The 14,855-nt window shown below is 39.1% G+C and overlaps 1 protein-coding gene across 1 annotated transcript in view; it reads left to right on the top strand.

Moving 5' to 3' along the window:
- Tox (thymocyte selection associated high mobility group box) overlaps window positions 1-14,855 on the top strand; it is a 312,314-nt gene that overhangs the window by 153,180 nt on the left and 144,279 nt on the right. Inside the window, exon 2 of the mRNA XM_055603338.1 lies at window positions 2,645-2,710. Coding sequence (XP_055459313.1) covers window positions 2,645-2,710 — 66 coding nt within the window. The remainder of the gene's footprint in view (window positions 1-2,644; window positions 2,711-14,855) is intronic.

Here is a 14,855-nt window from a genome sequence, read left to right as displayed (position 1 = left end):
AGATAGATAGATAGATAGATAGATAGATAGATAGATAGATAGATAGAGACTGTGTGTGTAAGAGAGAGCTATGGCCTAAATGTAAGCAAAACACATTTTATTAACCTATATATCTATAATCAGAAGACAGTTTCATATACTATGTTTAGTGTGCCTGCATTATTTTTGACTGCATTTGTGACATCATGATGGTGTTTAAAATGTCTCAAATATTAAAGTGGTACGGCTTTCCAACTTCCAGATTAGGGGCACTTGAGCTGAACTGTCACCAGTCTGCAGCAGCACTGTTTCAGAATTGGTAGCTAAGGCACCATGGTGACTCAGAATATGCTGATGTGCTCTGGCAGTTCGTGCATGTGCCAGTCAGCCCTGGCTGAGTCCCAGACATGCCTGGTAGAAGCAATAGAACTCAGCATCGATATAACTGCTCTGACCCTTTCTCTGCTTGTTTATACTGTTTACGTATTAGTAATAACGCCTAACTCTTGGTAGTCACACAAATTAATTAGTCAATGCACAGCAGTAGATGTGTGCATAGGTAGAGAGGACATGGAATACACTAAAAAAAATTTACAACATTTATAACTGCATATTTTTTATTGCGAAATGCTATTTCAGCCTTGGCTCAAAAATCACTTAACTTTGGTACATTTTGAGGGAAAGTTTTCATCCAGAACAGTAATATGAACATATTCAATTAGCCTACACTTTGGATAGACTAAAACCAAAACTTCAAAGCCTTAGCTGGCTTGAGAGTGATGCCAAATTTAGAAAATGAGTTTGAGAAGATGAAATAGAAAGTAACACATTCTAGAATATGCATGGGCTTCAGAACATCTGATTCACTCCACTACTTCTGTTCCATTTAGTTTGTTATAGTCAAAAAAAAAAAACTGTCCATATTTTAAGTGGTTCTTTGGCATCTTAACATTAAAAACATTTGCAAACAAACCAGTGTAGCCCACAGCAGGCCACGCTGGAGAATTCCCTGTGAAGCTCTGAATTGTTGGATAGGATGGGTGACTGGTTCTTAGGGTAAGCTCACACGGCCAATAGGATGGCACCCTTGGGTAAGTCTCTTGGACCCAAGGTCCCTGAGCCAATTGACAGGGCAGCTGGATCAAACATCTCTCCTCTCTACTTGTACTAATCTCTGGACTGCACAACCAACGCTGTCACTCAATAAAGGATCTTGAGAGCATTGAGATAGGTAATGTGCATGATATGAACTGTGTTTATAGGGCGATACATAAAGAAATCCTTTCAGTACTTATGGGGAACTCAATGAGTTCTTCAGTGCCATTGGGAGGTGTGGAGGGTGGGCTTTGCCCACCAACGTTCACTATTGCTGACTATAGCAGAGCCTCTGATACATCTGTGGAGCTTATATTACTTCCTTATAGGCCTGGTAGACTTTAGGTGATGGGATAGAATGTCTCTGACTCATGGTTTTCTGTTTGGGTATATCAAGTCAGTGATATGTAAAAATATCTATATTCCCATTAACTTGTACTTCTATCAATGATTGTATTGTCTTGAAAAGTAGGTTTTCATACTTGTGAGATCCTATGTCTAAAAAGCCTATCACGGAGCACATATTCAGACCTAGTTTTCAAGCTGATTATATTGGTCCATTTGATGATTACCTTGGGGGGGAAAATCTTCTTTTAACTAAAGGGAAAACTTTTACTTTTTCCTTTTAACATCTACCAATTGACTCAAGATAGAGGAGGATTAAGTCTGAATGGAATGATTCAAGCCCAACATTGCCAAGTGCATTTTGCTGCTGTTAAAGCTGTGACTGGTTTGGTGCTTTTACTGCTGGCTGCCGGGGATTACCTTCCTTCTCTCTTGTTCCTAACTTGCAAATATATGGGTCAGTTTGTGTGCATTTGCCTATTTATATTTATTCTATGTATTTGAAATGTTTTTCAAGAAAAGAACTTTGATCATGTACCTGTATGTTATTGTTTCATTTCTTTGTTATTCTTATATTTCATTCTTAGCCATGGTTATAGTGTGACATGCTTTCTTCAAATATTACTATGAATGTAAAATGCTTTTTAATCAGAAGGCCATTAGAGTGAAGCCAATTTTAGTCCATTATGAAACTCTGCACTTTTTCTTTTCTTTTCTATTTATTTATTTATTTATTTATTTATTTATTTATTTATTTAGAGAGCGCTAAACTTAGAATGCACGGAGCTGTGCCTCCTTGTATTTTCCATTATTTTTTTTCCTCTCAGAAAGCGTGCCATTCATTTAATACTTCATTACAGCCCAACTGCAGTATGTATACATGGCGTGCAAAATGAGCCATTTTGTTTTAAAACAGATTGCAGATGAAAGGAAACCATTCATTTCTTGCTTGCGTGCTGTAATTACTAGAGCACTAATTACTCCAAATCACTGACATGCAGGGTCAGGAAAGATGACAACAGAAACATCAAAGAAAAGATGTGGCCCATTTTACCATGACAGATTTTTCATATTCTCAGCCATGCTATTTTTTTTTATGGCTACTGTTTTCCAGTTTGATGGTGAGGAGAAAAAAAAAAAAGAAGAAGAAGAAAGAAAGAAAGAAAGAAAGAAAAACGTACACACAGTCAAGATTGCTCAATGTTTACTATTATTTCATTTGCAGTTTGACGGTGAGAACATGTATATGAGCATGACAGAGCCGAGCCAGGACTATGTGCCAGCCAGCCAGGTGGGTTAATTAATCTTCTCTGCCTTGTTTCAAATTGTAATTAAACAAATTCAAAGAGTTGCATTGCAAATGAGTAGCACCATCAGTAACTGCCGCAATCAGGAATAATCATAATTTATAAACAAAGCATTTAAGCCTTGTTTCTAGTTAATGAGATGGAGCTGATAAAATACCAGCTTTGGCATTTGGTGAGGGATGCTACCTCGCTTCCCTTCCAGAATGGCAAGCAGCTGTTTTGCCAGCATGAGCTTTCCTAAACAGTTGTGTTACCTTTAGGAAATAAAGTCTTTACAGGTGGAAGTTATTTGTGTTCCTGACTGTGGATGTGTTTCTCGAGGTAAACGGCACATGCCACCAATAGCTTCCTTATCAACTGTTTGGAGCTATTTTCAAACCTGCATTATCTTCATCAATAAGATATTATGGATGGTGGGTCCTAGATGGCTGCTTTAACTACTTTCTTGGGGACAGGGGAGAAACTAGCTTTTAGACCCCAGAACATAAACATGACCAAAATCTTTCAAGGGCACCTTTGTGTCTATTTCCTGGGAAAGGTTGACAAGGTATTTAATCATGAGAAGTGACAAAAAAAAAAAAGTGGAATGAGAATGTAAATGGTTACATTTATAAAAGTAAATGCCCGGCTATTTATTTTTAGATACTTAAAGCCAGGCCCTCTAATCCAGAGAGGGCAGTTAAAGCAAAATTATAACTGCCCCAGGGTGCCAGGATAACATAGAATATCAGAACACTATAAGCAAAAATAAATAAGCGAATAAATGAGAGTAGCGAGAGTTCACGGGAGCGTGTTGTGGACATGAACCTATTTTTTTTCTTCACTAGTGGAAATCATATTTGCCTGAAATTTCACATACCGGCAACTGAAAGCATAAACTCCCAGGTAGTAGTTTTCAAAGTCTATTTATCTGCCCGAGTTGGTTTGATCACTGAGGAGAGAGGGAGTGCAAAGGGACGGGATACAAAAACATTTTCTTTCATAGTGGTTGACAGAAAACTCAATCTAATACGTAGAATAGGAGCGCTCTCTGTGAGCGAATATCCCTGGCTTAACTAAAAGCAGGCAGGCACACATCTCCATGAACTCAGCATTTGTTTAGAAGTCATTATGACGATTGCCTTGTCTGGCAGACATTATGGACACTCCACTACATTGTTCAACTGTAAAGGTCATGACGACGTTCAAAGGCCGGGGTTCTGCCTGTCTCCATTCTGTGGAGAAGATCAGTGTAGGGACCACTCCAAAAAGGAAGCTTTTCTTTGCATGGAGAATTTTTCCTTTACTGAATTCATTCTGCTAAGTACCCCCAGGACCCATAGGTAGTTCTGAATAGGACTGTTTGATTAAAAAATGAAAAATGTTACTATTAATTTGCTTCTAACCATCAATCCCAAAACTGTACTGACAAGTTTAGTATTACTATTAGATTAAAGCAGCCCGGTACCATCTCTTTGGGCCTTTAGGGTTTTGAAGTGTGAGGGCTAATTGAATTTGTTTGAAACAGTAGAAGCACAAACTCAATAAATGATTACTGTTATAAAGCAGCTGCTCGCTCACAGAGAATCATTATGTCCGTCTTAAGCAGTTTTGAATAAAGGATGGAGACTTTGGAATATATGCATCTTGGCAATCCACCTCCTTAAATTTCTAAATTCACCTACAGTGTGGAATATTAATCCCTTACTAAAGTCAAACAACCAGCGTTGGTTTTAATATTTCAGTCACAAGTTCCTAAGAATGTTTCCTATACAGTGACTATATAAGGAAGGAATAAGGAAATCCAAAATAATCTTGTGCTTTCTAAAGACATGGCAGCTTTGTGAGGCGGGAACCAGGTTTGTTTGTTTTTTATAATTTAATTTTATTTTTTAAGGTTTTTTTTAAAGAAATAATGCAGCATGTATGAAAACGTTTTAGAATGAGTTGTTTTATAAATTGGACTAATGTAAGGCAGCACATACCCTGGAGGTGAATGAACTTCACAAATTACCCAACACAAATAATTTTTGCTAAATTTTACACTTTAACATTCTTTTTATTTCCTGCAATACACTGTGTCCAAGAATTCATTAACCTGGTGTTGTTTTGGGCAATTTTAATCAACGTATCCTTTAGGCAGCCATAAATAAGATCTCAGTCATCCTGTAGAAAAGGGGGTGGGAGGGAGTGTTGTTCCATTTCCTACCTAACATCAAACAGCTGCATGGTTTAGTAATCCGGGACAACTCGCCTCATCGCATCACTCAACATTATAACTCCTGTTCGGTTTTCTACTCCGTGCCTGCTGTGGGACTTACAGACGGCGTTGCTAAGTAGCAACATATGGAACAATGCTGTTTCTGTGATGCTTCTGCGAGCGCATAGCATAATCCTGAACCTGAGACGGTTTTTACATAAAGCCTATGCTGGAGCCGCTCCAGAAACGAGAGTACACTGTAAAAATTAATGATATTCTTTTAGACAGTCTCAGAGGGCTCCTTGCCCTATCTGCTGAGTGCATTCTCCACCTCTTAAGCTAGTGTATACAGACCCTTAATTTTTTTTTGCATATGGCTTGGTAATTGATAGGCAGATTTTAAACTGAATATACTACCCATAATAAGACTGACAAGTATGTAATAAAAGCCCATAACATTGCCACTGCACCCTGGCGCCATGCTTGGAAAACTGACTATTTTCTGCTCTAACAGCTGTAACTGTTCTGGGCACTCAGGGCTTGGATTAAAACACCATTTAACTTGTTTTTAACCCTGAATATAATCACCTTATTCTATGCAGCACAATATTTCTTCTTATGTGTTTCTAAGCCCTATCTGAAGGAGCCATGTTGCTGATAACCCCTAACATTTCAAGATCCGGCTTGTCCAAGTTGAGAAAAGATCTGAAGAGACTAAAGGGGAGAGCCAGATGAGAAGGGGACAGAAGTCCCTAAGAGGCCTTGGCCTTCTTGTCATGCTTGAGTGAGATAACAGAGTTAGACTAAGAAACAAAGGAACAGATACATTGAAATGAAAAAGTCTAGAGACCTGACGTCCAACATGAAGACTGTCGATGTGCTTGAGATCCTTCCCCAGTGAGGAGACAATGTTCTTGCTGCACAGAAAGATAAAGACTAATCTGTGATGATGGCCACATTTATCTGTTTCACCGCAGTAACCACTTTGTGTGTGTCTATATTATCCAGACTGCTACACCAGAAAGCATGGCAAAGCTTCCTGCCTGAGCTGGATCCCGCCAGAACTTTCTTGGTCTTGTCAGGACTTGTAGAGTCCTCGTTACTGTTCATCATGTTAAGCTCTTCTCTCTGGCTCTCAGCAGCAGTACCTTCCACAGTTTTTTTTTTTTTTAGCTGTGTCTTAACTTAAGATGTCAGTGACCCTCTAAACTAACTGTATCACAGGTATGGGTGTTATTTGGTTTTCTTCCTCAGTGGCCTCTGTGGCCCCTGAGGTAGTCTGTCCTCGGGAATGCATCATTGCTTCCCATTCTTTCTTCTTTGATGGGCATTTCAGGAATGTTCCTTTCCACATTACCTCTTTATCTTCTGCTCCCTGCTGTCCACTTCTAGGGACAGCTTCATGCTTCTGGTCTCTGGATACAGGAACTCTTCTACAGTGACAGGGCTGTGAAAAAAGATGGGGAAGGATGGGTCATATTTATGCAAAGACTAGTCCCTTGCTCGCAGATTTTCAAAGGTATTTCTGATACTCAGCAATAGAAAAGCTCAGGTGTCATGTTTGAAACTTTTGTTTGTTTGCTTGGTTGGCTTTTTGCTTGTTTTGAGCAATTACTTCATCCCTGATCTTGGCCTTGCACACACTAAATTTTCTTTTTCTGTTTAATTGTCTGTCCCAATGTCATCTCCACCCGCCCTGCTTCCGGCATCCTTCCTTCTACCTTTCTTCCTCTCCTCCTTCTGCCCTCCTCTCTGGGGACCGTTATCCATCAGCTTGAATGAATTGTCTGTATTGGGTACGAGGCTCACACTACACCCCAGATGCTAAGATCACACTCTACAGTCCTCTCAGTTCGTGTTCCGTTTTCTCTCTGCCTCCTCCAACCTCTGAGCAGCATTAGAACTCTGTCTCATATCTGCTACTGACATTTGTAAGTGATAAATGCTGTGCTTTACATGACTGTCCCCAGAGTCCAAATGTCACCTCCTTGCTGTACTGCACAGTGGTACTCTTTAAAAGGGATGGCACCTTTTGGAAGTAGAGCCAAGAGGGAGCTCCTTAGGCCATAGGGTACACACTAGTAGTGAGGTCTATGGGACTGTGGCCCTCTTCTCTCTCCTGATTCAAATTGCCATCTGGCAGGCCCGTCAGTATCCTACAGCCAATTGACTGAACTGAAACTTTTAAAACTATGAACCAAAACAAACCTGTCCCCTTTTAAGTTAATTGCCTCAAATGCCTCTTCACTCAGGAAGCTGAGCAATGCAGTGAAATATAACAGTACTATGCTTTCCTGCAGTCTTAACAAGCACTGACTCAAACTTTTTACAGTTCATCAAAAATACAAATAAAGATTCAAGAGCATTGTACATGTGGGGAAGGTCTCCCCTATGAGTTTCAGGTTTAATTTCTGACTCATCTGTACCTGGTAGCCGGGCAGACTTCAGTTTACCAATTCACCAGGATGCAATGAATGCCCTGCAGCTTTCTGATTCTCACACATCAAACTTATTTGTCTCATACTGATAAAATCACTGCCCGATCAGTGATCACAGTCCTTTGGCGGTGCCTTCCTCACTCACACCATACTTAATCCCAGGAAGTATTGACTCCACTTTTTTTTTTTCTTTTTTGCATAACTTTTGATCTTTCTTCTTTCGACCACACCATTCTGTTCTGGTCACCATCCTTCATGAGTTCACCTCACCTGCTCACTCCCTCTACCTTTCCGCTTCTCCTCACTGTTACTGGGAAGTGGTCTTCAAGTTCTTGGCAGTGACTTGCATCTTTGATGTGGAGAAGCAACATGCCCCTCTATGGCACGTGACCTCCAGAGTCTTCCCTATATGGTGGTGAATCCTAGAAGGTGGGATTCATTGCTCTTCTTTCTCTCCAGGTCTCATGTGCCTGAAATAATGTTTGAATAATGAGAGTCTGTAGCACTATTTATTGAAAGATAAGTAAGCGAAGAAGTATATCATGTGTGTATGTCTCATTGATTCTCTGAGACTCCCAATCACAAGGATTCTCAATCTCACTTTGCAGAAATGAAGCAATACCTCGTATTTCTTGGGTTATTGTAGTAGCACCACTTGTCTGAGTGATAACCCAGGACATGTTTAATCTGGGGTGCCAGTGTCCCCTCCTCCTAGAATAGTCATTTCAAGAACTGGACATGCAGAGTTAATAAGCTAAATAATAACTGGAATTATCGTCACAGCAACTTGCTGCTCTTTACAGTGAGCAACCCAGCAGCAGTGGGACGGCTTGGCTCTCCAAGTTCATCTTTGCGCCAATATTTTCTCAACTCTATTCTTAGAATTAGGTTCTAAAATTTGCAAACATGCCAATAACTCTCTATTTGATAATTATCTGTTTTCCTAATGAGAAAACACTGTAGATCGGAGTGTAAGTGAAGTATGATAAAAAGAGCCTAGCAAGGTTTTTAAGAGTATTTTTAAAGTAAAATATATATATATATATCTTATCATGACTCATAAACTGTCCATGACCGTGACATAAATTTGAACCATAATTTGGACCGATTACTTTTAGATCAGTTCCTTTTGGAAATTATTTTGGGGGTTGTAAAGCTAACCTGACTTTTTGACCACTGGCCCTATAAAATGATGAAGCTGCACACATTGAGTAATCTAGTTAGCCAAACAGAGTCTGGCATCTTAGCAAGCACAGACTAGTTACTGAAACCAGTCTTCAGTACAACATTCAAATGATTACTGTGCGGTCCCTGAGGTATTCATTACAGACAAAATTGCTCCTGTTGCCTTGCATACAAGCTGAGTTTTCAATGGGAAATGAAAGGATGCCTGGAAAAATAGGCCACCTAATTAAGTTAAACTACTCTAGCATTTGGCTTGACATCTTCATTACTCAAAATTTAAAAGATGCTTCACTTGAACACACAAGTTACTATTGTTTATGTTGTTTTCTTCCTAAATTGGCTTCTTACATGGAAGTCTGTTTTTCTGCGTTATATCTTGAAATAGCTCACATATTTCTTCCCCTTTATGAAAATGTCTTAATGATTGTATGGATACTGAATACAGGCACCATACAAATAAATGTCTTTGAGTTCATGCTCATTAAACACACATCAGTCTTCCACGTATTTTCTGGATCATTTATATACCAGCATGGTTAAACTTAAATTTATCATTGTTATTAATTATTATTATTATATCTTACTATTATTTTGTGGAGTGTTGGCTCTGTTAATTGCAAAGAATGAACCGTGTGTGAAATACAAAATTCTTAGAAACGTAGATAGACCATAAAATGTAGACTAAAATCCATTTGTCCCAGAGAAGCGTTGTGTTTTAAGCCTGCCAGCAGAGCTATTTCAGGAACATTTTAAAACATAAACACATGTGAAGCTCACCATCCCCTGATTGCCAGTTTCTACTCATTGACACTAATGAGGCTGCTGACAGGTTAAATGTTGTGTATCATATACATTTCCAAGCGGTGGGATTTGTGAATATAAGACTCATTTTTTACTTTCACAAAATGAATGTTTTTTTGCTGGGCATGCTTGAGCATTTCATTATAATTGTCTAATAGTCTGTTTTTTCAGGCATTATGGAAGTGCATCTCAGTGATAAAAATTAAAACAACATGTGAATGGAAGAGCATTAGCGGTAAAAGCAGATCCTTGATTTTCTCAGTGGGAAGACCTCTAGAGGTTACCAGCCCTGAGGGCAATAAGAAAAGTGTGTGTGGGGTAGAGCACAGCTGACCGTCACCCAGTAGTATATGATACATTCTCCAGGTGATTCTTTGCCTTTCTCACAATTATTTTTTTTTTCTGTAACACATGAAGAAATATGACCTTTTGTAATAAAATGTGTCTTTATAACACACTGTGTTTGGGGGCACTCATAATAAACCCATCACCAGGGAATGATGATGGCATCATTCAAAAACAGTGGCATTTCAGTCTCAGAACAGTAGTGTGTTGAGTCATGAGGCCTGTGTGTACCACCTCTGTTTCCAAGGCAACTCGAGTTTGTTCTAAATAATCATTAAAATCTTAATATGTCAAGCAGAAATGATTCTGCTCATTTTTAATGTAAGAACAATGCCAAGGCCCAAGGGTTTTTTTTTTCCACTCACCCCATGTCTCTGACACTTTCTGTTGTTCCCTCATCTGCCACCCCAAACACCTTTGAGAAGTGTCAAGTTTCCTTGAGTAGTTTCAGTTCCTGGGTTTGGAAACAGAACCAGCTAGACTTCCCAGAAACTCAAAGAGGTTTCACTTTAATTTCTTATTTATTTCCGTATTTTTTCTTTTTTTAATTAAATTTTTATTTTATATTGATTACAGTTTATTTACTTTGTATCCCAGCTGTAGGCCCCTCCCTCATTCCCCCCAAATCCCACTCTCCCTCCCTCATCTTTTTCCTGCCCCTCTCTAAGTCCACTGATAGGGGAGGTCCTCCTGCCCTTCCATCTGACCCAACCTTATCAGGGCTCTTCAGGACTGGCTGCAATGTCCTCCTTTGTGGCCTAGCAAGGCTGCTTCTCCCTTGGGGGTGGCGGGGAGAAGAGATCAAAGCACCAGCCACTGAGTTCATGTCAGAGACAGTCCCTGTTCCCCTTACTAGGGAATCCACTTGGATATTCTGTATTTTTTCTATGCTTCATCTTACCTATATTGTTTAACAGTTGAGATACTGGATATATTTAGTTACATTAGTTGGAGTGTGTTCTGCATACTGCCCTTTTTGTCCATCAGTTCTAGTTAAGGATCCTGTTAGCTTGAAAGCCAAATAAGTGACTTGGCTTAGTGACTCAGATGGGATAGTTCACCAGATCTCTGAGGGTGACAATTTGAGACCAACAATAAAGGCTTTTCTGGATGCAGCTGAAAAAAGCTCTTCAAGAGCTTACTGTGAGTTCTCATTTTCCGAAATCATAAAGTAAAAAGGTTTTGGAGGACATACCCCTTCCTCATGTCAAGAATGAATTAGGGTCATAAGGGTGAACATGATGGCCAGCTATCCCTTTCTGCCAGTGAACTGAGGAAAAGTTTTGCCAGCAACTCCTTCAGTCTTTAACACCACTCAAGGAGGCTGAGACAGATTGAGTGACATGGAAAACACCAAAAAGTAAATTTCACAGTGAACTCTTCAGGCTTGGGATGGTCTAAATCCCATATTAGCCTCTATCTTTGTTGAATGAGGCTTAATTTTGTTTTAAAGCTCTGTTACGTGTGGCACCCTGGCCTCAGTCCTTTCCTGTATCAGGAAAGCTGCACAGAGTTACATGTGTGGGGACACCTTGAGAAATACTGGGCTGAACCAAACGAAACCGTACATACTTGAACGTTTCAAGCTATAAAACCAGCAGATGGATCTTTGCTCACATATTTTTATATATTTGTTGAAGGTGGCTGTTTGCAGCATCCAGACTGGTTTATCAATGGAGGTGAGTTCTTCCTCCTCTTCACTAGATGTGTAGTGCCTGGGCCTCTGTAGCTGTGCACTGCAGATGAGGAGGCTGAAGCACAGAAAAGCTGAAGGATTTGCTTGTTTTAGACATAATTAGGAACAGGAGAAACCCATAAGTCTTTTAAATTTAACAAGTTGACACAACATATTAGATTTCAACACACAATTCTAAACATGACGTTTTCTTATCATTCTGTGATTCCACTTAAGCATAAACATAGAATTCTAGAATATTCTCCTAAGGAAATAAATGGATATGATTCATCACAGTGATTTATAACAGTAACTTGAAACAGTTTAAATATTCAAAAATATAAACCCGATGAAATAAATTACAGAACAGTGAGATAACAGTGGTCCAGATAGTATTTATTAGCATTGAAAAATCATTTACGGTCATTATGTATGAAAAGGTTAAATTACACAGTGTTGAAATAAATATAGGTTTCAGGTATTGACAAGTTTCTGCTGGACCCGGGCATCACACATAGCCTGTATATTCTCTCATTGTCCTCTTTTCACCATGACAGCCTCTTCACGAATACACTCTCCTCCCTGCTGCACAGACTTGGGATCTGATTGGTAAAGAAACAAAGGAGTAGTTCTCAATAAGAGCTGATCTGAGGTTTGTGCCTGGCGTTTCCGGCTCCTAAATCAGACCCCTGTGATAGGATTCATTTTTATTAAAAAAAAAAAATGAAAACAAAGGGTCAAAAAGAAATGTTAAGTACGCAGTAAAAAGACTTCAGAAAGACACACATTTCAGGGCTATTCTCCATTTCAAAACTTGATTTCCTTGGATTATTAATAAAATAAACCAAACTGTGAAACAAGATGTCAGACTGTCTCCAGTCATAAGAATTTAAAATAATGAAAAGAAAACTGTTGAAAAAGTATAGGTTACATTTCACCTAAGATTATATATTTAAGATTGAAATTGTTTCAGTTAGGCTAGTAAACATCAAACATGGAATGGTGGTCTGTCACTGAATATCAGGTCTGATCCCGCCTAGGGTCTTAGAAATAACTCTTCAAGTCCAGCCTGCTTTCCTTCACCACCCACACTGTGGTCAGGAAACCAGTTAGCTTTTGTTTTCCCTTATTTATACTTGGTTTTAAAATGTCCTCTAACATACTGGGAGGACACTCAGACACAGTTCTAAGCCACATTAAAAAGAAGCAATTCTCTTCCCTGTTGTAAGATCATTAATGAATAATGGCAAAAGAGGCCCTTTGCTGCTTGTGATAGCCATGAGAGTCAGAGATGGGTCAGGCAAGCATGTCCATTGCACATCCGGTATTAGTGGTGGCCTCAAGACTCCCAGAATGCTTGATGCTCTAGCTTATCAGCCCTGACCTCCGCTATTCCTCTCCTAGCTCTTGGATTCTCTGGGAATGCCCCAGTTGAACCCATTTTCTGGTTTCATCCACGTTTTGCACCCTGGTTTCTTATAATCAAGCTTTATCTTATACCCCAGTGCCAGCAGAGGCCAGCACTGAGCTCACACCCCAGTTTGTTTTGATTGGTGAAGGCCATGCTTTGAAGCATGGTTCTGCTTGCCTGTTCCATCATGGTTCATGGCATGGTTCTCCCTAGTCACATTTGCGCAGAAATATGTGATCTTCAGGTCCTATGATCTGTGTAACCTGCTGATAGCAACGCTTCAACATCCCGGCTCTACATAATTCCCCTTCCATTGTCTTCTCTGATCTAGTTTGACATTTCAAGCGTATGGCCTTTAGAAGGGATCTTGGTATTTTTTTTCTATCATTCAGTTTGTTCGTTTCTATAAACTGTTTTCGGATTCTTTATAGTTCAACTTGCTGTTTGCAGAATGTCTTAAACATAGTAGGCATTCATCAAACGTTTCTATACTGAATGAGCATGAACTGTTGTTTTTTATAATAAGGTTCCAAAAATTAATGAGCACAAATAATATAAATGTTATATTTTCTGTCCAAATTTTTATTTTGATAAATATTGGTTGAAAAATTAGTACATTGTGTGTTTTTAAATGAAGATGATTTATTGCTATTGTCTAGCATGTGAAGAAAGACAAAAAAAATTAGTTTTCAGGATCGTTGGCTTGAGCATATCAATGGCACTGTTGGACAATTCTTGCTGAGTGTTAAGATGATTTATGTAACAGACCAAAGCTTTCCACAGTAATACATTATAGTCTCAAGCTATCAACCCTTACTCATGCAGAGACAAAAGAATCAGAAAAAGATATAACTCTGAAGGTCTTCTCAAAAGAAATCAGAGATTGAATTGATGCTGTTCAAAGCCTTTAGGGAAAATGAGCTGAGCAACGCAATGCCTTAACTTCACAAAGCTTATGGAGAACATTTAGGGTCTGTTGTTGTTTGTTTGTTTATTTTTGTGGGTTTTTTTTTTTGGCTAAATTTCTCAGCTCACCCTTGCTTTCCATTGAGTTATTTGAATCGTGCAGTAAAAAATGCTCAGTTACAGAAGATAAAACATGTTTAAACATTGGCATTTTTCTGTCCTCGACTTTGAGGAATTACGTTACAGATTAAAAATTAAGGCATTCTGTAGATGTTTGATGGCAGTAGTATTTATTTATCTTTCAAATAAAGACCTATATGAGAACCATATTTTACAACACTATAACTATAGCCATATTTTTAGTGTTTGCATGACTGCATGAGTCCATCCCATAATTTAAAGATGTGTACAAGATGCTATCTTTTGAATTCTTCTGAGTTATGGGACTTCTTGTCACCAAAGATTGAGTGCTGTGCATAATGATTGCAATATGTGGCAGGGACCCAGAAAATATAGTACCCCACTGGTAAAGAATTAGATTTAGAAAAGAGGGTGGGGGAAATGACAAAAGCTAGGAGAAACTCTTCATTATTTGTTTCTGGTCAGCATGAATTAACTCTCTAGTTGGATGATATGAAAACTTGAATTCTCTGCAGTCCAAAGGAAAAAAAATAAAAAAGAAAGAAAGAAAAGTCAATGTAATTAACATTCCACTTGCAGATGCAATAATGTGGAATGGGAATACAAAATAAAGACCAGGCTGTAGCAAAGGAAATCTGGGCTGCAGACGGAGAAAATAATGTAAACAGGATACGCAGGGCATGGAATATGGAAAGCAGAATGGCTCAAAGAGTGAGTACCTATGCAATTAGACAGGAAGTGAGTACCCATACAATTAGACAGGAAGTGAGTACCTATGCAATTAAACGGTCAGGAAAATGAGACCTTGCAGAAATTAGGTGAGAACTCTCTTTTCCTGTTGCACTGTAACGGAGGCTGGAGAAAGCTGCACTTGTGGGTTGTTGGCTTTAGTCAAATGGCTGAAGTCGCATGTGAACAGACCACTCCAAAGCTGATCAGAAGGTTCCACTGGATCTTTTCCTAACCCTGGTCTCTTTGGTTGTAGGCTTAAAATTGAACCCTTTCCTTAGCAGTTTGCCTCTTTGCCACAAAAGTCCCTGGAAGACAC

This window comes from Psammomys obesus, unplaced genomic scaffold, assembly GCF_907164565.1.
Source record: "Psammomys obesus unplaced genomic scaffold, mPsaObe1.curated_primary_1811, whole genome shotgun sequence".
Classification (NCBI taxonomy): domain Eukaryota; kingdom Metazoa; phylum Chordata; class Mammalia; order Rodentia; family Muridae; genus Psammomys; species Psammomys obesus.
This window is presented reverse-complemented; position numbering and strand designations above follow the sequence as displayed.